The 24098-nt window shown below is 37.7% G+C and overlaps 2 protein-coding genes across 2 annotated transcripts in view; one reads left to right on the top strand and one right to left on the bottom strand.

The window, feature by feature from the left end:
• Positions 1–9783: 9783 nt before the first annotated feature.
• Positions 9784–21473, bottom strand: LOC114923923 (apolipoprotein L3-like). The gene is made up of 3 exons (XM_029287270.1): positions 21400–21473; positions 10482–10654; positions 9784–10301 (listed from the first exon to the last, which is right to left on the bottom strand). Exons 1-3 carry the CDS (start codon positions 21471–21473, stop codon positions 9784–9786), a joined length of 765 nt encoding a protein of 254 aa, XP_029143103.1.
• Positions 21474–22581: 1108 nt separating this feature from the next.
• The window catches only part of MB (myoglobin), a 10002-nt gene continuing 8485 nt past the window's right edge, over positions 22582–24098 (top strand). Inside the window, exon 1 of the mRNA XM_015831771.1 lies at positions 22582–22759. Within this exon, the coding sequence (XP_015687257.1) occupies positions 22665–22759 (95 nt within the window). The 5' untranslated portion in view covers positions 22582–22664. The remainder of the gene's footprint in view (positions 22760–24098) is intronic.

Genomic DNA, 24098 nt, shown 5'->3' with positions numbered 1-24098 from the left:
AGAGAGGGAGAAATGAGTCATCATTATTTTGCAGCTTGTGCAGAATTCTTGTCCTTCAAGGACAATTTCAGATGGATACTAAACAGTTCGATAGGGCAGAAGATAGGGGAGCCTGGAGTGGCTACCAAGAGCTTTTTTGTCAGGGATCTTTGGTAAGGTTTGCTGTTGGAGTCCTGAAATCACAGCTCTTCTGGAGCCAGGGCAGACTAGATATTGATATACTGCTTCTTTGTCTGACTGTGGATGTCTGATTCTGGATTCTGATCATCTGAAGCCCACCAGCTCTTCCAGGCTGTGAAAACTAATGCAGCATAGCTGAATTGGGGAAGTAGAAGATGGTATTTCTAAAATCTAAGAAGGGAACATACCAGAAAGGTATGTTTTTTTTAAATTAACTTCCAGCAATTTTCCTGGGGCTGTACTACAAGGATAAATCAGTGAAGGGTATTGACAGGCCTCAGATTGTTTGAGGATAACAAGGGGAGGCTGAAATCCAGAGTTCAAAATGTTTTTTTCTCTGGCCCTATGGATGGAGAGCCAGTCTGGTCTAGGTGCTGGCCTCAAATCCAGGAGACTGTAAGTTCTAGTCCTGCCTTAGGTATGAAAGCCAGCTGGGCAACTTTGACCGTTCTTTCTCTGCCCAACTCAGATGGTTGTTCTTAGGGGGGGTGAAAGAGTGGCACATTATGTACATTTCCTACCTTATGTTGGCCAAATTTAAAAGTCAGATAGAAATCTAATAAATATAAAAAAAGGAAACATGAGGTGGGGTTTTCCGTCTGCTTTTACAGAAATGCCCACCCTGAGGCAATCAATTTGCCAGTACAGGTAGCCTACCTATAAAAAAAGGAGAACAAAAGAAGGAGTCAAGACTTTTTGCTAAGAAGACATAAAAATGAGGAAAAGATTGGGTCAAGTGACCAGATTGGATTATTAGCTCTTTTTTCCCCCTGATTCAATAAAGATTTTTAAATTTGATGAATCACTGAAAAAACATACTCCTCTGACTAACAAAAGGAATTCATGTTTCTGGTAATATTATCTTGTGAAAGGTTCCTTTTGCTACACCTACCTCTGTTTACCAAGATCCAATCAATGCTGCAGATTGGAAAGGTTTAGGAGGATGTCTGCTTAATCTTCGTTTAGAAAGCTCATCGTTGTTAGAGCAATTAGCAATCCCTGTAGCTCAGTGTTTCTCAACCTTGACAATTTTAAGGCATGTGGACTTCAACTCCCAGAATTCCACAGCCAGCATTACTGGCTGTGGAATTCTGGGAGTTGAAGTCCACATGCCTTAAAATTGTCAAGGTTGAGAAACACTGCGTAGCTGTTAGAATTGCTGAATATAGGAGTCCTGGAAGAGGTTCTTCTCTTATACCCTGCTTTCTGCAGACTTGAGTCTTTCTCCTAATCAGGTTTCTTGATATAGAGATCCTATATCCAGGCAAAGAAGTGAAGGGTGAGGGTGGAAGCTGTCATCCTATCTTTACACTCTGCAAGCCACATAAAAAGATGTAGCTTTTTTCTCAGCAACATTCTTTACAATAAAAGAGGAAACAGCAGTCTAAGGAGATGAATGCCATTCTGCCTCTGACATTAGGCCTGCCCTCAAAGAGAAGGAAAATTATCTAGGAGGTAGTTAAGAAGAAAATGTGCATCCATGCTTAATATTGTGTCCACATATCATAATCCTCACCCAACCCTTTGGAAAATTGCAGATTCTTCCTACATTTCCCTAAATCAGTGATGGCGAACCTTTTAGAGACCGAGTGCCCAAAACCTCCCCCGCCCCCACTCCTACTCTGCCCCTGCCCTGCCCGCTCCGCCCCTCGCCCCACCTGACCCTGCTCCACCCCTGCTCTGCCCTGCCCCACCCGCCTGCAGGGACACCCACTGCCTCCACGGCCGACCGCAGATCGCCCAAGCAGCCCTGCAGCACCATGGTGGCCATGCCCCCCACCCACGCCCCATAGCATCATCTGGGTCATGAGGGTGGAGTCTTGTCCCTGCTGCAAGGCTGCTATGTGCTTGGCTGCGCTGCTCCACGTGGGCCATGCCCGCGGGCAATTGTCCGGGGGAGCTGCTGGTGAGGGGGCAGCAGGGGGAGGCAGGGCTGGGGCGATGGCGTGCATGCCCACAGAGAGGGCTCTGAGTGCCACCTCTGGCATGTGTGCCATAGGTTCGCCACCACTGCCCTAAATATTCTTTACATACCAGTAGCCTGGATAATAACACTGGCTTATTCTATAGTGTTATTCTACAAGTCTTTTTTCTCAGTCTTGGGTTAAATGGCAGATTCAACATCCTGCAATCATTGGCCTGCTTTTTGCCACAAATAGAGAAGAATCATGCACTTAATGGATTGGCACAACAATATTTTTAAATGTTTACAACTCTAGAGAAACGGCTAATTATTTACAGGAAAGACCACATTAGAAATATTATAACTAGTATCTTTAGTCCCCAATTATAGCTATATTAAAACCCCCAATGTTCATAGAAGTGTAACCCAATCAAATGTGTAACCCAATCAAATTTTCTGAATTTGCACAACCCCATGAACCATGAGTTAACCACACAGACTGGGTTCACAGAAAATATCTGTTAAAAAGCAGTTAGCTAATTTGTGATTCATTGTGACATGCAGATCCAAGTGATATGCCTGTCAGTCATAAGCTTCCACAGGAGCTTGCTGCTTTTGTCAGAATGACAAGTGCCATGTTGCATCACAAGCTTCATCCTTTTCATATGTGTACATAATATGACATGTGCCACAGGGATAGGGGTTTACATTGTGATGCCACAATGCTTCTTTTGTTATTGTGCACCACCACCACTCTACCCCATCCCTATGGAAACCTCCATTATCAATTGTTGCTAGAACGGTTGCTTATGTGGAGGTTAAGGCATTCCCTGTATAGGAACGTTCTTGACAGCAGGAATCTGACCTAAGCAGTGATTAGTGATGCAGGTTTGAGAATTAGAGCAGAAAGGAGAATTATTTACAGGTATGCTGTATACACATCGACAAAAGCTAGCAGCTGGCTAACTACATCCTAGAGTCAAGGAGAACATGCTCTCTGTGAATGTGCCTGGAAAGAAAGGCAGAAGTATATGATTTCAGATTTCCAGTCTCTCAAACAAAGAGCAGGAAGATTGCCGAATGATAGACACAGTGCACAGAATAAATCCTTTACACTCTACTGCCCCCTCGTGATCAATAGATCAAGAGGTGCGGAAGGGTACTGCTGTTGGATTTGGATCTCCAGCAGATACCGGTACATTGTTTAAAAACATTGTAAAGTGGAGGAAACAATCTTTTTTTTTTTTTTTAACAAAATGGTTAATTAAAGAGAAAGATAGTTCCAAATGTATTTCAATCCCTCCAAAAGAGAAAAATGTACCTCTCATTCATATATATTATATAAAATTTATTAATAGAGAACTAATCTATTTTTCATTATTGTGTTCTGGGCAAATCTCAGGTGAACCTCCTGTATTAATGTTATTTTTTTATGGAAAACATTTATTTTCAGGTAAAAAGAGTATAGTTTTGCTTCACATTTCAACTTCTAGAAGAGCTAGGGACTATTCTTTTTTAAATGAAATTTGGGAATTTCAGAAGAAACAATGTTCCTCACTCCCATTTTGCGAGTGCCCATAATAGTATCTTCCCCCCCCAAACCATACATATATTTAAAAATAGATCTAGACATACAATTCCCAGTTATGTATCATCTCTATCCTCATCCACTTCTCTGGCCATTAACAAGAAGCTGTGGTTAAATAGGAAGCATTATATTGAATTCTCATGAGCAGACGTAGCCATCATCCTCTCTGTTTCTCCCTCTCTTATCCATGTCACTGGTGCCTATTAAATGGGAGCAAATAACAGAAGACAGTGTACTTAAAGTCATAGAAGGGATGCTCTGTATCACATCCAATTCAACCTTTGCATGGATATGGCTTTCCATTAGCAATTGGTTTTCATGCTAATTAGATTAGTCCAAAACCAATGTACTTGGGTCATGTACATGGAATAATTAGCTTTACTGAGCAGATATAAGTTCCAGGTTTTATTTTGTTGTGATTTTGTGTCTTTCTCTTGCTCCCTCTGTGTGCTTGTATGGAAAACTTCTTGATTGAGACTAATTGAAAATATAATGATTAAATTAATAAAATCTAGGAAAAAATGGAGATGATATGCTGTAGCTGTTATTAGACTAAATCCATTTTAAGATTCAGTCAGATTACTCAAATAATATGGCCCTATTTCTCCACCAGGAGATTCTTCTATAAAGAACAGCAAGGAGTCTCTGTTTTCTGAAAAGAAACAAATAATTTTTACTCTTCTCTATTTTAAGAAAATCGTTAAATATAAATGGTTTTGTTCTTTGAGATGTACAGACCCCTTGGTAAGTACAAGACAGAAAATGTTTTCCATAATAACTACCGTAGTTCCATAATTTTCAAAACCACTCAGAGATCTTAGACATACTCTTCTACACTCTTTCTATATTTAAAATGTACCCATTTCTGAATTCTTCCTTTTTGGGAAAACCAATTTAATGAGCTGGCCTTTTCCACAAACCATTTCCCATTTTATCATCATCCCAAGGCAAATCTCACATCTGTTTGCTTTGTGTTGGTTTGGTGAGAGCAAACTGTCCAAAAGCTCCAGTGCAAAAATAGAAATTCACATTTTATTGCTCTGCTTGCTTTACTAGCTTTTACAGTGCCAAATGTGTCCGGGAACACAGAGACCTTCTTCTTGTTCACATATGGTCTTCATGCTGGGGGAAAAAACCCTGGAAATAAATTGCTTTCTGGAAGAAATAAATTGTTCATCAAAAGCTATCAATCCAAGGCAATAAAATCATTGTCCAAAAGAGCAAGTGCACAATAAAGCAAAGTGAGAAAAGGAATATCATAATGAGGTCTGAAATGTGCTTAAAGATTTAGATCAGCTTTCCCAAACTGCCATTTTCTGATATGTTGCAATGGAGATCCATCACATCAGGAGATGAGCAGCACATGATACAGGTGATGGAAATAATCATCCAAGACATCAGAAGACTGGTGGGAAAAATAATAAGAAAGGGAAACAACATAAATCACAAAGCCCTTGAACTTATAGTTTTTTTTTTGAAAGATGTAAAATTTAAGATTGGGATTTTATTTTACTTTTCCAGCTGTGAAGCAGGAAGTATTGACTTAAGATTTTATTGAAAGTATAGACTTGAGAGGGAAGAAAGTGAAGGGAAAATTTAAGTGTAAAATGTAAAAAAAAATTTTTATATAAAGTTTAAATGTTGAAGGTGGATAGATTATATTTAGAGAAAGTATGGAGTGATTAAATATCATATAGATTTTGAGTAGATATATTGTTTTTACGTATTGCCTTATTAGAGTTAAAGTAGGTATATATTGATAGTATTATATTTGTTTAGTTAAATGGTAATTTAGATATGGAATGGGATGTGTTTCAATCCTGTATTTGGTTCCGGGAAGCTCAGGGGGGGAAGGGGATTAGGGGTAAAAAAAAATGATGTATTTACATGTTATAGGTAAATAATAATTGTATTGATAAGAGGAGATGCTCGGCTGGTATCCCAAATTGCACTCGAGGAGGTGGTCAGGAAAGGAGGGGATGTAGAAGTGGGAAGGAGGAAGGAGGAGAGGTTGTGGGTCAGAGGGAGGAAGGAAAGGAAAGTGGATGAGGGCGGAGGCAAGGCGGGGACTGCCGAGCGTTTCCGACAATGTATTGATTTGGATTGTTTTTTATGCTTGCGTATACAAATGCATCATATTATTTATTGTTTAATTATAAAAATCAATAAAAATTTTATTAAATAAATAAATAAATAAATCACAAAGCCCTTAATAGGTTTGAGTTGTACAGTTACAAACCTTGAGAGAGATTTGAGAGAATGTAAGATTTAAAAACTTTCAGTTCACCCTATCAGTCAGTAAAGCAACAGGGAAAATGAGTGTATGGACAATAAATGGATATTTGCTTAGTTCCTTGCCATGTTTAAAGCAAAATTTTAAGGCTCTTTTTCCCAAAATGCTGCTTTAAGATTTTATTATTAGAAAAAACAAGATTGAATATGAGCATGGGATATACCCAACATTTGGGTTATGGGACATATGGGGGGGGGAATTGGAGCTTTATTAATAGCTTGCAATGAAGATACTCAGTGGATAAGATTGTAAAATAAAGACATGAATAATACAATAGTTGGTATTCTTCTTATAATCTTCCCTTAATCCTTCCTTCCTTTCATTTAAATTCCTTAAAAATATTTTATTGTTTATTCCCACATGCCATTACATCAGGTTCGTTAAACCAACCAACCAACCAACCAACCAACCAACCAACCAACCAACCAACCAACCAACCAACCAACCAACCAGATAAATGAATAAATGAATAAATGAATAAATGAATAAATGAATAAATGAATAAATGAATAAATGAATAAACAAATTGTTATTATCTCTCTTTAATGGCTATTTTAAACTGTTGCCTTAAAGTAATTATAAATAGTTCATTCAAAATAAGCATAAAGCAGAAGCTAGCAACTTTTGTTGGTCCGTAACCTGTCACAATGGTTTAAATCTTACAATACAGCCATACATCATACCAAGATTTTATATGAAATTCTATTGAAATCTCATGAGATTTTTGACTCACAAAATGTCGATAGTTCTGCATAAAATCTTGGAAAGATTTGGGCAATTTTTATTTGACAGTGAGAAGGATTTCTGGGGAGTCATGGGGATGCTCACTTATTAGCAAAATGTTATGGGATGAATCCAAAAGACCTCTTTTTAAAAATATTTCTATCACCCCTAGTATCAGAACTTTAGTCCAAAGATGGTTGCGATGAAGACTTTTCCTTCATCAGTTGATTGCTGGCAACATTTTGAGGATGAGCTTCAAAGGAAACTAGGATGAAAAATTTGTTTCAGTAAAGGAATATGGAATGTATGGAATTAGAGGCAGTTCTTATTAGGCAGAAACCATTCCAGCTGGGACGATCCCTTTCTGTATTCAGAAATTCAGATGAAGGGATCATTGGAAAATACTTAGGCCTTCGAACAATTTCTTGTTCCTGTACATCAGTTTAGAATTTCCATGCATACATGATATTAACTGATAAAGCAAATCTTCAAAATAAGGCCATTTTCTTACTTTCAGAATTATTTATTTAAGATGGTAATATCAGCACCTCATAAAAAGCCCATCTTCACAGACTTGTTTGAGAACTTTTGAATTATTCAGAACAAAAAGTAATTCAACTGTTTCTACTTGTTGCAATTGAACATATTTATTCATTTTACATCCTGCCTTTGTAGCAGAACAGCCTTTAAACAGCAACTGTCACCCAAGAAGATTGTGTTGCAAAGCAATAAAAGAATGGTAATTATACAAGGAAAGTTTACCTTTTGCAGCAATCCAAACAATACTAATAACAAGAAATGAAAATCGTTTGAAAAAATCAATTTGGTATATTCATAATTCTTATAGTGTAAACCTATGTTAAAACCAATGTCACATTGACACATTGATTTGAATGGGGCTGTCTCCCAAACAAATGAATCCAGCTTACTGATAAAACTAATAAATGAAAGAAACACAAACTTAAAGGATCGTAGCTTAGCGGTTTAGAAACCACATAACAATACTGGGCAACAGGACCTTGAGAAGAGTGAATTGTAATAGCTGGGGGTGGGGCAAAACAGTGAGGATTAGCTAACCTTAAGCAATTTAGGACCTTTGTCCCCAGGGGCACATCAATCTCAACGAGCAACAGGCAATTTTCAACAGTTGTATAGGTTTATTGATGCACAGGTCCATATAACTCCCCCTTTAATAGCCTTCTTAATTCCAGCACAAGCTAGGTAGAGCTATCCAGAACTACCTTATCACTAAGGTAAATAGAGAGATACTATCTCTCTATTTACATTAGTTACTAAAATAAATTTGACCCATGGCTCCTCATTCTCAGATATATTCATGTCTTCAAATCAGCAAAAAGAAATAGTAAAACTAGAAGAGTGAAACAAAAGAATATGAAGCAAGACAGAAATGTATTCAACTGAGTTGAACAAAGAGAACTGAATTAATCAACCCTTTTCTTTTTTTAATACTATCTGGCAAAACAATGTTGGATTTTGACCAGCAATTTTCAGTTAATACAGTTCTAGAGAATATTGTGTTACTCCCTTTTTAGATGGAAGACATTGAGATATTTTTTTTCCTGATCTCTGGAATGATATCTTTATGTACCAATATGCCATAATTTATCCCTCAAAATGAGCACTTTGGTTTTTGATCTTGTTTCTTATGATTTGGGTTTTGGTCTCATATCCTCCCAACCATTCCATTACCACTTTTGATAAAATATCCCTGACCTGGAAGGAATATCTTCCTGGTCATTTTGCCATGATTTTTCATCCATCACTCATGCGACAAATAATTAAATATATTCATATACGCTACTGATTAAAACATGAAGCCTTTTGGGGGTCGATTAAGTTATATTGTCACATATTGTCTAGATCAGGTGTCTTCAAACTTGGCCCTTTTATGACTTGTGAACTTCAACTCCCAGAATTCCTCAGCCAGAGTGCCTGGCTGAGGAATTCTGGGAGTTGAAGTCCACAAGTCATAAAAGGGCCACGTTTGAAGACATCTGGTCTAGATCCATCATAGCGAATGGGCAATAAGCCCATAGCTATACTTAGCCACTGAATTTAGGAGTATCTGAAGAAAAGCCACTAATGGTGATCACAGGCAGAAGATTGGTACATTTAGTGCAAAGCTGCCTTTCAGTAATCCAAGTCCCAGATGATTTACAACAGAAATATACACACAGAATACAAACAGAGTTGAAAGGGACTTGGAGATCTTCTAGCCCAACCCCCTGCTCAGGCAGGAAACTCTATACCAAATGGTTGTCCATCTGATGAACTCAGATCTAATGATGCCCCCACCAAGTGTTCCTTGGGAAACACTTTTCAATTTCTCTTGTTACTCTAGTTCAGAACTTAATCACTTACCTATCAATTATCAAATGGGTCCGGCAGTATTCAAAACTTGAAAGGACAATCCCTGTTTATCCTAAATTGGACCTGAAACTTGCAAAGATTTCAGAGGAGTTATACATTTACTTTCTGAGACTAAAGCAATTATAGTCCAAAAACGTACCATTCTATAGAAATATATGTTAAAATAAAGGTTGAATAATAAAGTTAAAAATCTGGTAAATTAAAACCATCATCATCATGATAGGACCTCCATTTTGCTGTCCCCCAAAAAGAGAGAGAGAGAGGGAAACTGGTCCTTAGCTTGCCATATAAATATTTTCAATAGTTTACATATTTGTGTAAAATATATAATAGGACTTAATACTGGAACCCCTCTTAAAATATACATTAGTCTATATGCAATATGATGGAAGTTATATATGAAAATGCATATTAATTTTTACAAAGAATTTTCTGTTGTGGGATTATGGAATTCGATGTGATTTTATGGGGCAAAGCAAGCCTAATCAGGAAATGAAAACAGTAAAACATTAACCTATGGCTACCTCTGCATGTAGGCCATACACTATCTGCTAAATAAAAATTTGAAGTGGCCTTTAGATTATTATAAGCAAAACCAAAATGTAATCCTCATGATTGTCAGCCCCCGCCCCAAATATTGTAGACTAAGTAAATGCTGTATTTGGTATATATATAGGTGAAATGGTTCTTGGCTCTTTCCTTAGCTTACTCCAAGTCTTTCAGTTCATTGTAGAGTTTGATGAGATTCTGCAGTTCCTCGTCAAGTAAGCTTGCCTTTTTTCTTATCTCTGAAGCCAGTTCTGCTTTGCCTCCCTTCATCAAATGTTTAGCATCTTGGACAAGGTCATAGGCATCAATCAGGAGAAACATTCCAGCTGACACAGCATTTAGCATCCTAGCTCCTTTGGTCATAACAAGGGTAGGTCCACTGAAAGCTTTTTTAATATCTTTTGAGTTCTTAAACCTATTCCAGGACCTCCTTCCTGCATTAGCTGCTTGCTTTGCTAAAGTCTTCAAGTGTGTTTCAATAGTCTTCAATGCCTTTACATTTATTTTAATCCTCTTTGTAGCCATTTTCATGTCAGGAATCTGACCAGAAATATTAGAGACAAGGTTCCTGACATTCTCCCTTATCACTCCATTATTTGGGGTCAGCTCAGTGCTGGAATATATTGTAAGAGGCTGCACCGAGTTTCTTAGCGAGAAGAGTGTAAGTAAGTACTCTGGAAGTCGAGAGAAGGAAAGAAAACTTAACTATTATAAGAGTATATTTCGACGTCTTTCCGGCTAGCGACACCGAGGACGAGGGTTCGGTTAGGGTCACCGACAATCCTAATTCGAGGGTGGACGACACTATCCTCGGTTCCAGTTGGGGTCCTACCAGTTCTACGGTCTTCACGCACTTGTAGAACTGGAAACAAGGCTGGCAGTGGCGCAGCCTTTGTGGATCCTGTCAATGTGGTTTGTCACTTCCTGGAGGCAACGGAAGCACTCTTCAATCTTTTTTTTCTGGGTAGGAAATTCTTTCACAAAATAGTCTCTAGCTGTTTCTTCCTGAAGCATCTTTCCTTTCTTTCTGTAAAAAAAAAAATCAAAGTAACATATTTGTTTGTTTAAAAAAATATTAAAATATGATAAACTTTGTGGACTTTTGCCATGTTTTTCTACATCATGACTCATATCCAAGACCTGAGTTAAGAAAAAAAGATTGAAAGCAAAAGAACATTTTGAATCTATTTATTTTTTTCAAAAAATTAGAAGTCTGACTTCTGTGACAGTTTCTCAGTCATTAGAGTTTCTCAGTTTCTCGTCTGAAATGGGAAGAATTCTGATTTTATACAAATTTGACACTAGGTCCCTTCTCTTGCTGCCTCATCACTCCTTCCGACACTAGGATTTCTCAGTGTTAAAAAGACCTAAAATGAATCATAGCAGAGATTTGGCAGGCAGCTGGCAAAAATGGATTGAAACACTTAACAAAGGGCTTTTTGAAGGGTAAATAAAATCCCTGACAGGACTGGGACAACAGCTGCCACCCTTCCATTTCCTCGATCACATGCAGGCAGTATGCAGAATGAATCTTGGAGTACATCATTTTCAGAGCATTCCAAAGAAAAACAGGTAAGATTGCTTTTTGCTGTCCTTGCATTTTAATCCAGGGAGATCTCAGGCAAGGTCTCCAACTCAAATGTACTATCTTCAACAAACTAATTGACTTATCATCAAATAATATATACAATGCACCTTACTCCCATCAATATTTAACTAATATCCAAGAAAACAAATATTTAAGAAAAAAGACATGAAACTAAAGAGGGAGGAGAGAATGAAAAAGTGGAAAGAGGAATGCAACTACTGGATAATCACTTTAAATCCCAGTGCAGACTTGGAAAAAACCATCAAACATTTTCATCTTGCCTTTATCAATTAAACACTAATTTGTTTATTTTGCCAAGTTACCTAATGAAGGGTTGTCTGAAGCAGATATATTTTAAAAGCAATGTGAATTGTGCTTTTTTATATTAACTTTTGAGAGAATTTCCTATTGAAGTCATGTTTGATTTATAATAAAGTTAACTAGTTTGTAGCCCAACCCAAGCAATTATGAAAACAACCTATGGCCTGGACTGCTGCTAAAGGCACAACTTCCATAAAGTGATCATTGGAGATGATGAGATATTTTCAAAGATACTACAAACCAGGATGGTTCATAGTGCACTAATGATTTTACATAAAGGATTGTATTCTGGCAGAATCCTTATCATTGGCAAATTATAATTAGTTCACAGGAACTCTTTAAAGCCCTACATGGTTTGGAACCAGTTTATTTGAAGGCTTGCCATTTTCCAAGAGTTTCTACCCATCCAACCCAATGTAGCAGATCCTGTCAGCTGATAGAGACTACAAGACAAGCTTTTCCATAGTGAATTCTGCTCTATGGAATATCCTCTTTTTAGAGATCAGAATGGCCCCAACCCTTTTAGCCTTTTGTAAGACTCTAAAAACCTGGCTAGGTTTCCAGAATGCTTCCTGGAGTGCTGAATATGTCAAGGATCCCATTTCCTGGTTATATTGCTAACTGATCAACTATCTTGGCTGCTATGTATATTTATTTGGAATGTTTTTATTGTCTTAAAATGTTTCAGTATCTTAACTGTAATATATTTTTAAATTGTTTAATTGTAAGGTGTGTAAAGTCATTGACTGAGATGGGCAGCTATAGAAATTGAATGAATGAATAAATAAATAAGTCAAAATTCATTAATCAGGGGAATTAATCAGCTGATATTGAAATTCTAAGTAAGGTATCCTCTGAAATCTTTAAATTAAACTTGATTATAATCACCTGTGCTTGCTTAGCCTCTTCAATCGTTGATTTGCTATAATTCTGTGAACTGAAGTCCCATCATAAATGGAGCTTGCCAGGTTGGGCAAGTTTGATCTTTTGGATATATCTCTTTTCATACATTCTTGTATACATGTTAATCCACTTGTCAGTAGCACTGTATTAGAAAATGGACTGTTTTCAATTTAGCCATCATACTTATGTATTGATGCAAGTAGTTTTCCTTCTCATGAATGAAGGCAAATATACGTGTCCCAGGATAATGTTGCAGGATCCAATCTGGGTCGGTCACTGGGACCAGAGGTTTAGTCTTCCAAGATTTCAGACTTGTGTTGAAGCCCATCTTCAGGGAACTTCTCTCTAGCAGTATTCAGAACAGCACATACTCTGCTAAGAGAGACGTTCCCCTGAAGATGGCTTCAGCATGAGTCCGAAAGCTCGGAAGACAAAATCTCAGGTCCTGGTAACCGACCCAGATGGGATCATGCAGTTTCCCTTCTTTCCAATATTTTCTTTATTAAATTTGATGGTTACAAGAAATAGGGGAGGTTTTTGTTTTTTTTAGTTCTGAGCTTAAGTATCTTACTATTTGTTTGACTAACCAATTGGAATTCCTGCTGCAGAATATCAGTGTCTCTCTTTGCCTGCAGAACAAACTGGAAAATTTGAGGCATGCTTAAAAAAAAATTCATAAGAGTTTATCAGCCATTATCTGTTTACTGCTTAAACCTTCCTTTTGGTGGTTCTTTAATGCTGTAAAAGATAATCACCTCTAATTACCGACACGAGGTCCCCTTTTCGCCGATTAAACCCCCTCCAGTTTTAATTCGACGTCTCGTTTAACTATCATTTACAACATATAAGTGAACCTTGTTACGGTTTAACTTCACGTACGTATCTTGAACCCGATTGAGAACAGTTGAAAGATGCTGAGACATCAAACTTAACAATTTGCTGCCATGTATTGAACAGATGTGTTTGTTTTAAAGTGTCACATTCATGATGTGCCACATATGTACAACATCCAAAGTATTTCTTCTGAACCATTTTCAGAACATACACAGCTGTTCTCTTTTATGTATATGTCTGAAAAGAATTATTGTCAACTGTTTTGCTTGATTATTAAAATGAGTGCTGCTTTATTAAAGGTAATCATTTAAATGCAATAGCAATAATTATATGCCTTATTTCCTCTCTCTCCTTGCCTCCCCCCCTTTCAAGATCACTGAGAACAGTACATCCATAATGTATATTTTTCTAAAAGACTCCCATGGCAGTGATTGTTGCTAAATTGGTTGGTGTGACTCAACTTCTCTTTCTTGCTAAGACTGTTAACATTCATCCACCTTCCCTCTATAGCTTGTTTTCCTTGAAAAGAGTATGATGATAAGAAAAACAAATGGTGGAGTTTGGAATCTCTCAGGCAGATCCATGAGCAAACAGTCTGCATTCAGGGATACAATAAATAAAGATATGCTGGCAAAATTGTTATATTCAGCAAATCCCCACCAATAGCATTTTAAAGAAAAGTTAAAGTTGCAGCAGAGGCTGATTTTAGTTGAAAGCACAAGAAAATACTTGCTGCCAATGTGTGGCAGCAGATGATTTCCCTTTATTTGTTTCCCCTCTTGGAATGGAGGTCAACAAGGACCAACATTATTTTTAAATAACATTTAGAGAGCAGTAGCATCTTTCTCCTGATCGTTATTTTTTCTATTTTGCATATAATATGCATACTGTATATTCTTGGTTGATCGGAAATTGATTCTATAATCCTTTCTGGATTATAGTAGGCTAACAATATAGTAGGTCAACATATGAGAAGGTAATAAACATAAAAGGTGATATAGGTTCTGGGTACTACCAAGAAGTATGGTCTTTCTTCAAAACCCACATGAAGAGATTTTGTTGATAACATTTTTGGGGCCTTTGAACCAAACTGAAAGGGAGGAGAGAGAGAGAGAGGAAGTAACTGAAAATTGTCTTCTGTGCATTCAAACATCCAAATAAACAGTGTACATGCAGTAAAACAGATGATGAAGCTACAACCATCAAATATATAGAAACTGGAATATTTTGAGCCATTTATCCAGACCCAGAAATATGCTTCAGATCAGGTTTTGCTATAGGACTTGCAGAGGTGATTTAAAGGGAAGTTAGAAGATCTGAAGATGGCTCATATTTGAAGGGTAATCTATTTCTAGACCATTTTGAAGATGAAGTACTCCAAGACTCACTTGAATGGGTCCTAGAAATTGCCCATCAGCAGTGAAGACTATACTATACAGCAGACCAAGCAGGCAATAAACAAATTTGGAGAACAAATTTGGTGTGTATCAATTTTATATCCTTATTTATTTTTTAAGGGTTTATGCTTCATTTTATTCAATGTCGTAAGCCACCTGGAGTTGCCTTTGGCGAGATAGGCCGCCTACAAGCTTCATAATTAACTAAATATACCGTATGGCATAAGATATGTAAGCTCATTATTAGCTTCAGAGGTTTCTTTTTTAAAAAATCTTTTTTTATGTTGCTGCATAATACTGTTTCTGCATACTGTTTCTTGCACTGGGTTTGCAAGTTGTCAAGGAACAATGGGTTCCATTTTCCCAGGAAACCTGCTTAGAGAAAAAAAAAAATACATACATGGATGGGATCCATTATGCTTATAATATTTTAAAGGAACAGCAAATAACACACCTTTGCCCCACAACTTTATGGCAAGTTTTAAAACAACCAATTTAATAGATTTTAATTAGTTCTAAAATCACAGACACATAAATTAAGAAAAACTTTTATGGAGAAACATCTGAAAGTTATTTGAATTGTTATGGCGATGATTGAATCAATAACTAGAATGAGAGAAATTGGACTCATTTGTAGAGTGGCCTGCATCATCTATAATGTCAGAATGATATCTCCAAGAATTCCTCGGCTGACTGGGATTTCAAGATCTAGTAAAACTACTGCAGGGTATCAGACTGGAGAAGGCTTTCCTGGGGTTCTAGGGATCCAAAAATTGTTACATACCAAATTATACTTGTCTCCACAATTTCAATACTAGATTCAGAGATGGATATACACCTATGATAACTATATGTAACAGCAACCCTGCAGTGTGAAAAGTGAACTTTGTCTCCATTTCATTCTCTTTCCAATAATGTCCAAAAAAAGCTATTGTTTAGGGCCACAAACATAGGCAAGACTGCTTCTTAAATTGCTTGCTGGAAATCTCTCCATTTCATGGCTGGGAATAGTCATAGTTTATCTTCTTGCGTAGTTATTTCTATTAAATGTAGCTACTTTTGTTCTATCAGTGATGGCCCATGATTAACACCCTGAACAATAGCAAGAATTATTATTATTTAAGAAGTCTTATCTTGGTTACCTTGCAAGTTCGATTGTATTTTGTAAGCCTAGCTGCTTTTCTTAGTTTGGTTTGTCCACCAAAAACTCTGTGACTCCCAGTATGCCATCATGCTCTAAATCCAAATCAGGACAAAAAGTGAAAAATTGGGAATGAATTTCTCCCAGAATTCTTATCAATGGGCTAATGGTGATCTGCTCAGATTTGTGTGCTGGGGTGTTAATTTGGCCTTACTGTTTCATAATGATTAATGTGTGATTGACAATGGATGATTTGGAATTAGAATTCTTTTTTGGCCAAGTGTGATTGGACACACAAGGAATTTGTCTCTGGTGCATAAGCTCTCAGTGTACATACAAGCAACAAGTGATAAATCATGATCATAATCATAAAATACATTCATAATAAACCATAAGATACAATAGTCAGTGATAGTTGTAGGATACTAAATAAGCAATCAACATAAATCATACTATGATAGTAAATCAAACAAATTGTAAGATATAAGCAACAAATTTATAGTCATAAGAAGATAAGGAAATAGGTAATAGGAAATATGAGAAGGATAATAGTAATACAGCTCTACTAGATAGTTTGACAGTGTGGTAGGAAATAGTTGTTTAGCAGAGTGATGGCATGGGGAAAAAACTAGTCTAGTTGTTTTGGTGTGCAAGGCCCTATAGCATCATCTTGAGGGAAGAAGTTGAAACAGTTTTTGTCCAGGATGTAAGGGGTCTGTAGATATTTTCACAGCCCTCTGACTGGCTTGTGCAGTACAGGTCCTCAATAGAAGGCAGACTGGTAGCAATTGTTTTTTCTGCAGTTCTAAGTATCCATTGAAGTCTGTGTCTATCTTGTTTGGTTGCAGTGCCAAACCAGACATTTATAGAGGTACAAATACAGACTCAATAATTTCTTTGTAGAACTGTATCAGCAGCTCCTTGGACAGTCTGACCTTTCTGAGTTTGGCATGAAGAATATTCTTTGTTGTGCTTTGATGACATTTTTTTAATGTTAGGTGTCCATTTTAAGTCTTGAGATATTATAGAACCTAGAAACTTGAAGATCTCTACTGTCGATACTGTGTTGTCTAGTATTGTAAGAGGTGGTAGAATAGGGGGAGATTCTCCTAAAATCTACTATCATTCTACAGTTTTGAGTGTGTTCAGTTCAAGATTGTTCTGGCTGCACCACAAGGCTAGTTGTTCAACTTTCCATCTGTATGCAGATTTGTCATCTTGAATGAGACCAATCACTGTTGTATTATCTGCAAACTTCAGTACTTTAACAGAGGGATCCTTTGAGTTGCAGTCATTGGTATATAGCAGACATGTCAAACTTGTGACGTCACGTGATGTCGGGCGACGTATTGGAACTTTTTCCCCATTGCCAGTAATGGAGTGGGTGTGGTTTCTTCGTGACACGTCTGGCCCGTGGGCTGGCAGTTTGACATCCCTGGTATATAGAGAGAAGAGAAATGGAGAGACCACACAGCCTGGGGGACTCTATGTTAATTGTGCTCATGTGATTTTGCCTAGCTTCATCTGCTGCTTCCTGTCTGTTAAAAAGCTTATGATCCATTTAATTTTCCCATTTAAATCAAATGGGGAGACAAATTCCTTATGTCCAATCACATTTGGCATTCTATTCTATTCTATTCTATTCTATTCTATTCTATTCTATTCTATTCTATTCTATTCTATTCTATTCTATTCCCGTGCATTTCTTAAAATCATGATTCTAAAAGCTCACTTGCATAAACCTGACTTTATTCTGAAGCCATTCTCAACAGCACCATGTATGACTACTTAATGTTAAAAATTCTTGTCAAATTCTTCTAATATTTGATCACTGGAAAAGAAACAGAATGCAGAAAATCACAGTGCAGTAAAATCCTTATTGCTTAAATTGTCATGAGTTTAATGGTTACCACTTTTTAATAATCAAGGCCATTTTCTCCAAGTGGGAAGCTTGGGAGTAACCACATTGCATTATCTCTTATATATATTTTATAATAGCAACAACAGTTTATGTTTAGCCATAAAGCCATATCATAATACAAAAAATCCAATAAAACTATCCATGACAAATTATCTAAAAATATTAAACTCAGATGTGCTTTTCAGTCTTACATTTAGCCCAATCAGATCTACAAATGTGATTCACAATTGTGCTATTTCGTTCAAAAAGAAGGACGATTTAAAAGTAATATTTGTGCCCTGACCAGATATAAAATATATTGTTTTGACATACGGGTTTCAGTGAGTCATTTTGATTATGTATGGTTCAAGATATATATACAGTATGTGCTATATTTTCAATCTCTGGTACAATTTCTAGATAAATAATTGCCCACCAATAAATATATGCACTAATTTTTGACTGAGTACAAAATAAATATATTCTCAATCTGCAGCAGCTGTTATCTGTGCCCAGTGTACTCAAGTGACATGACTGACATGTTTTAAACCTCGTACTTTATCCCCATATAAAGGTACGAACTTAACTTTAGCTTTGTACAGCTTGATAATTAGAGCTACAGATCCTAGATGACAATGATTTACTAATTTTAATAGTGAATGACAATAGTCAAAGATACCTATGCCGTGGGCAAGTAATGATGGAGGACTTAACAATTGTCTATAAGGAAGACAAAAAAAGTTTGGATAGTGGATGTGGCAGTGCCTGGAAAAGAGCAGAAGAGAAGAGAAAGAACTGTATAAAAACCACAAAATACAAAGACCTGAAGATAAAAATAGAATGACTGTGGCAAAAGACAGCAAAGGTAGTACCAATAATAATAATAGGCACCTTGGGTGCAATCCCAAAACAACTGGAGCACCACTTGAACACCATCAGCACTGACAAAATCAGCAGCAGTCAACTGCAAAAGGTAGCTTTACCTAGAACAGCTTACATCTTGGGACGATACCTGTAACACCATCAAAAAAACATCTGTCCATTCCAGGTCCATAAAAATGCCAAATCCAGTTTAAACATCTGGCTGGCTCTATTTCATTGAAGGCATTTAATTGGGGTCAATTTAGCAAAAATGTGATATTTTGAGGTCCCTTCCAACTCACTATTTTAAGATTATAAATGCCTGATATTTTTTGTTCAGCGGTTAACAACCTGGAATACATTTATTTATGAATAAGCCCTGCTGAGCTTGTAAAAATTTACTTCTAAATAGAAAAAGAATTACATTATTACTGTAAATATTACATTATTGTTTTAATTTTTTTAAATCTAAATCCCCCCTTCACTCAGAACCCTGATAATTTTGGGCACTGTTTTATTATTTTACATTTAGAACCTAAAAAAAGGGGTATAATGCTCCATATTTCTTTATTGACATTTAGTTTGCCAAAATAATAGGATCAATCAATATTTGAATGCTTACCTTTCCAACTTGCCTGGATGGTGACTCTCTAAAATGCATCAGAAGTTTCTCTGGGAGTTCTGATAAATGAATAAAAGAGGGAATAGAAGCTGGTTTGTAAAGAGATTCCATGTTTGCTCAAGCAACAAACAAGCTCATTGTGTCATCTCATTTGTTCTTCCCCGCTATCTCAATATAGAACTGTCAAATTCCAATTGGATAAGAAATACCCAAGGATTGCAGAACTACAGCTCCCAATTGCCCCAGCTAGTGTGGTTAATGCACAGGAATGCTAGGAGTTTGTAGAACGCTTCTCTGAGTCACAAATCTCTGGTTATTTTTATTTATATACAGAATTAGGATTCTGTACCCCCTTAGGAAAATGCATAGGAATTCTGTAATAAGTAATGTGGGTTTAGCTACACCTATTTGCTTACTTCTAGCACAGGCAGGACCCACTTTTGAAACCTCTAGGGCTCTTTAAGAGGAACATTTTTTAAGAAAAAGAAGCAAAACTGATGCCTTTAACCTCAGAAAAGCTTATCTATTTTATTTACCGATTTCCCCAACCCCACACTAGATAGGACTACCCCTTGAAGGTGGTAGACTTCAGTGTTGAGTTCAGCAGTCCTAATAACTACTGGGTAGTTAATGCAAATAGGTGTCACCATAGCCAAAAGTGCCCTTGTGCAGGCTGGCCCTGTAATAACAGAAATCTTGTTACTTTTATGAATAGGTTTAGAAGGCTTAATGCGGTTAAATCAGAGTAGTAAAAATAGCTATCACTTACTTTTAATTGCTCCCTGTGTGTACCAACCTGGGTGAAGGTCTCCATCACCCCTTCTCCTTTGACATGCATACATTTTGCTCATGGGTAATTGAGGTTCAAGGTGATAGCAATTCCAATCCTGTTAATCAAATGTTAATTAGTCCACCTGCCACCTTCTTTTTGTTGACTTTCTGAAAATTGAGACAACTTTGCCCTTCTTAGCTCATAGAAGCAAATGAAAAAAAGATTCATCTCCTTTCATCACATTACATGACACAACACTATAATAGGGTCATAAATTATTCCTGCGTAATTTTGCATGAACATGATAAAGCTTCATTTGCTGTTCTTTTCCTTTACAGCCACTAGATGGCATAGATTATGTGCAAGAGATCTAAGGCTGAGTGTAGCAGCACTAAAATAATAGTTGATTCCTTCTTGTGTGACCAGGCAGCATGTTTTTGTCTTTTTTATGACTTAGGGCTGCACAGGATATATCACAATGATATTAACTGGGGAGGCTGGTGTTTGAATTTTCTCCTGAAAAGGAAACATTTCTGGAGGGTGGGCTTGAGGTTTTCAACTTTTTTAAAACGACACATTATTTTAATCCTTGGGAATAAAGACATATAAAAATTTGTTGGTTTGCCACTGGATTTTGGCAATACGCTCTTGGAATGGTGGAATTCAATTGTTCAATTCCCATTATAGTAGATCCCAATACCAAGTACGCATTGAAAAGATTACTGAAAGAGCTGGGACTATGTCATGTACAAAGTCTGTTTTTGTACTCCAAGGGGGTTTGATTAGACGATATACTGTAAACAATTCTTTGGGATACACAACACAAACAAATAACAAGACTGTAAGGGGAGAGAGAAAAAGTAGTGGATTTTGGCTCCAGAGGCGTGTTAGAGACATGAAACTCAGGAAACATCCAAATATCCATAGGCTATCAGGGATGTCTAAGTTGTCAAAATATCAAGATGGCAATATGGTGGTCTATTAAAATGGGCAAAGCTTCAAACACAGCATTATGGCTGCCATCTTGATTTTTTTATCATACCCTCCAGGCAGGTCTAGGACAACTCGCTGCCATTGCCTTGCCCTGACCATCTCAATGCAGGACAACTCGCCGTGGGACAATTTCTTTTATTAGTTACATATGTAATGTAATGGTAGCATGCTGGAGGCGAGGGGAACCTCCTTTTCCTCCTCCTCCTCCACTGCCGTAGCTCAGACTAGAGAAAAATATTGGGGAGGATGAAGGGGGGAGGGAGAAGAGGGATTTTTCCCTAACCAGAAAAAAAAATCACTTGGGAGAGAGTCACACACTTTCCCATGCATGGGAGTTTCTGCCACAGAGTTCAAGGGGTATTGGTGGGGAGGGGTAAGCCAGATTACAGAAGGAGGGAGAGAGGGAGGGAGCAGGAGGAGGACAAGGAGGTTCCCCTCACCTCTGGCATTCTCCTGCAGTGAGTTGTCCCACAACGAGCTGCCGGGGTGACCCAGCTGCAGTGAGTTGTTCCATTCCGCCTGCAGACAGATTTGGGGTAATTGCCTACTGGATTTTCATTGTCTTGTTTTAAAAGAAGTACAATTTGGTGGGTTAATATGAAAAACAATGTATGTGAGCTAAACAAAAACACCTTTCACCTCCATGAATGAACACTCCCAACATCTGCAGTTTTGAATCTGGCATAACTGCTATTTTCAGTTTACTGATTCCAGTATCTGTAGTTATTGTAAGTTTTAAATTCCAGTTTCTATAAACCCCAGATAGCAGCTGCTCCAAGTCTGAGCAATAAGATAAGCCATGTTAAATAAGCCATATGTGACAAAAGGTAAAATGGCAACTTTTGGGCTTAATGTGTCTTCTAAACCCCAAGGCAGTGGCTGAAAGTGAATAAGGTCAGACATAACTGAGTATAAAACTGAATTGGAGTCTGTTGATTAACATGAGATGGGAACCCTTGATTCTGTCACTCTGAAGGTTAGATTGTATATCTCCTGGAGATCCAAGACTAATGTGATTTTTAATTAAGGGAACTGGGAGAAAGGGTCTGGGTCTGCACATTTTGTCAGCCCTGGGAGTTGGGAGTATCTAATTACATTCCCTCCCTAGTCACCTTCCTTTTTTCTTTCTTTCCTTCCTTCTGAAAGAACTATTTTCAGCTACTCTTAATGTTTAAAAAAGTTATCTGCATTTTCCTCCCCCTTGTCCACAGTGGTCTATTTAAGATGCAGCTAAAGCTTAGGAAATGGTGTGGCTGAGTGTTGTGGAGGAATTCATTTTATTATGCATTCCATAGTGCTATTGATCACTGATCTCCCTTGTCATATGTTTTTTGGGCTGTCAAAGATAAAATGAAAAATTGGAATGTCTTCTCTGTTCTTGGGATGGGTGCTGAATACCAAATTCCTGGCATTGATGCTTGACAGTGTCCCTTCTGTGGGACGTAGGACCTGTGCCAGTCTGATACCAGAGTCAGCAATTATTTCATCTGAGTCTGCCACAATAGCACCCGACTCAAAATAGATTTCCACTAAGAGTTTAACCAGAGTGACCTAGAGTGGAGTTGTCAAGTGATAGGTGTCAATCTCTAGTCAGTTTATTAAACCAACAGGTCTCTCTGTTCAACCTTCACTCAAGGAAGAACATTCGGGCTGTCTATATCTCTTTAGCTAAAAAGCTTTTCATTGTTTCTGTTGTTGTAATATTATGGGGCTCACCGAGCAGGAATGGCAGAAGGTCATGGACATCTGGGACAAAGTGGAACCAGATCTCTCTTTGCATGGACAGGAAGTTATCATCAGGTAAGCAGAAACTAGGAATGGAAATCTGAGCAGCAACATTCCTGAGACGCTGGCGTGGTGGCCCTTTAAGGACCTGCTTGGCATGTGGTTCAGAACTAAACATTAAGAGACAGAAGAGAAAGAGATGCAAACTTGCTGATAAGCTGGAGACTATTTTAATTTTGTTGTCCTCAATTTTCTTTAACTTCTTTATTAGATAAGCCTTTGGTAAAAAAAAAAAAGGCTTCCAAAAGAATTTAATCTGTGGCTGAGTGAATTATTAATAATCTATCCTTGAGAGGGCACAAAATTATGCTAACATAAAACTTGTGCCTCTAGAGCCACATCTTATACTGACTTTTCTTTTGAGTTCCTGACAAATGGTGCTTGGCTGATTTGTACATCACTCATTATAGGCAAGGTGGGAAAACTAAAAGATAAGTAACAAATAAGTAACAAGATAGAAAAATGTGGGGTAGAAAGCACCACCACCAGATGGATCCGTAGCTGGCTGACCAGCCATACTCAGTGAGTGGTCCTCAATGGAACCACATCTACATGGAGGGAAGTGTGTAGTGGGGTGCCCCAGGGCTCTGTTCTGGGCCCAGTGCTCTTCAACATCTTCATCAACGATCTGGATGAGGGGATAGATGGGGAACTCATCAAATTTGCAGATGACACCAAGCTGGCAGGAATAGCCAACACTCCAGAAGACAGGCTTAGGATACAGGAGGATCTGGACAGACTCGAACGCTGGGCACTATCTAACAAAATGAAATTCAATGGTGAAAAAAGTAAGGTTCTACATTTAGGCAAGAAAAACCAAATGCACAGGTATGGTATGAGTGGTACCTTCTCAATAGTAGTAATTGTGAGAGGGACCTCGGAGTCCTAGTGGACAATCACTTAAATATGAGCCAGCAGTGTGCTGCAGCTGCCAAAAAGGCCAACACAGTGCTAGGCTGCATTAACAGAGGGATAGAATCAAGATCACGTGAAGTGTTAATACCACTGTACAATGCCTTGGTAAGGCCACACTTGGAATACTGCATCCAGTTTTGGTCACCATGATGTAAAAAAGATGTTGAGACTTTAGAAAGAGTACAGAGAAGAGCAACAAAGATGATTAGGGGAGTGGATGCTAAAGCATATAAGGAACGGTTGCTGGAATTGGGTATGTCTAGTTTAATGAAGAGAAGGACGAGGGGGGACATGATAGCAGTGTTCCAATATCTCAGGGGCTGCCACAAAGAAGAGGGTATCAAGCTATTTTCCAAGGCGCCTGAAGGCAGGACAAGAAGCAACGGGTGGAAACTAAGCAAGGAGAGAAGCAACCTAGAACTAAGGAGAAACTTCCTGA

This window comes from Protobothrops mucrosquamatus, unplaced genomic scaffold (genome assembly GCF_001527695.2).
Source record: "Protobothrops mucrosquamatus isolate PMUCROS unplaced genomic scaffold, P.Mucros_1.0 scaffold_22, whole genome shotgun sequence".
Taxonomy (NCBI): Eukaryota; Metazoa; Chordata; class Lepidosauria; order Squamata; family Viperidae; genus Protobothrops; species Protobothrops mucrosquamatus.
The sequence above is the reverse complement of the archived record's forward strand: the minus strand, read 5'-3'. Positions and strand labels throughout refer to the sequence as shown.

What these genes read in the sequence shown, in the direction of transcription:
- LOC114923923 (XM_029287270.1), bottom strand. Translation starts at nt 21,473, where the DNA reads ATGGAACAACTCACTGCAGCTGGGTCACCCCGGCAGCTCGTTGTGGGA. An exon ending in ACTGCAGGAGAATGCCAGAG is followed by an intron (nt 10,655 to 21,399) that starts GTGAGGGGAACC and finishes TTTTTTTTACAG; the next exon opens with AAAGAAAGGAAAGATGCTTC. An exon ending in CCTTGTTTCCAGTTCTACAA is followed by an intron (nt 10,302 to 10,481) that starts GTGCGTGAAGAC and finishes CTCGACTTCCAG; the next exon opens with AGTACTTACTTACACTCTTC.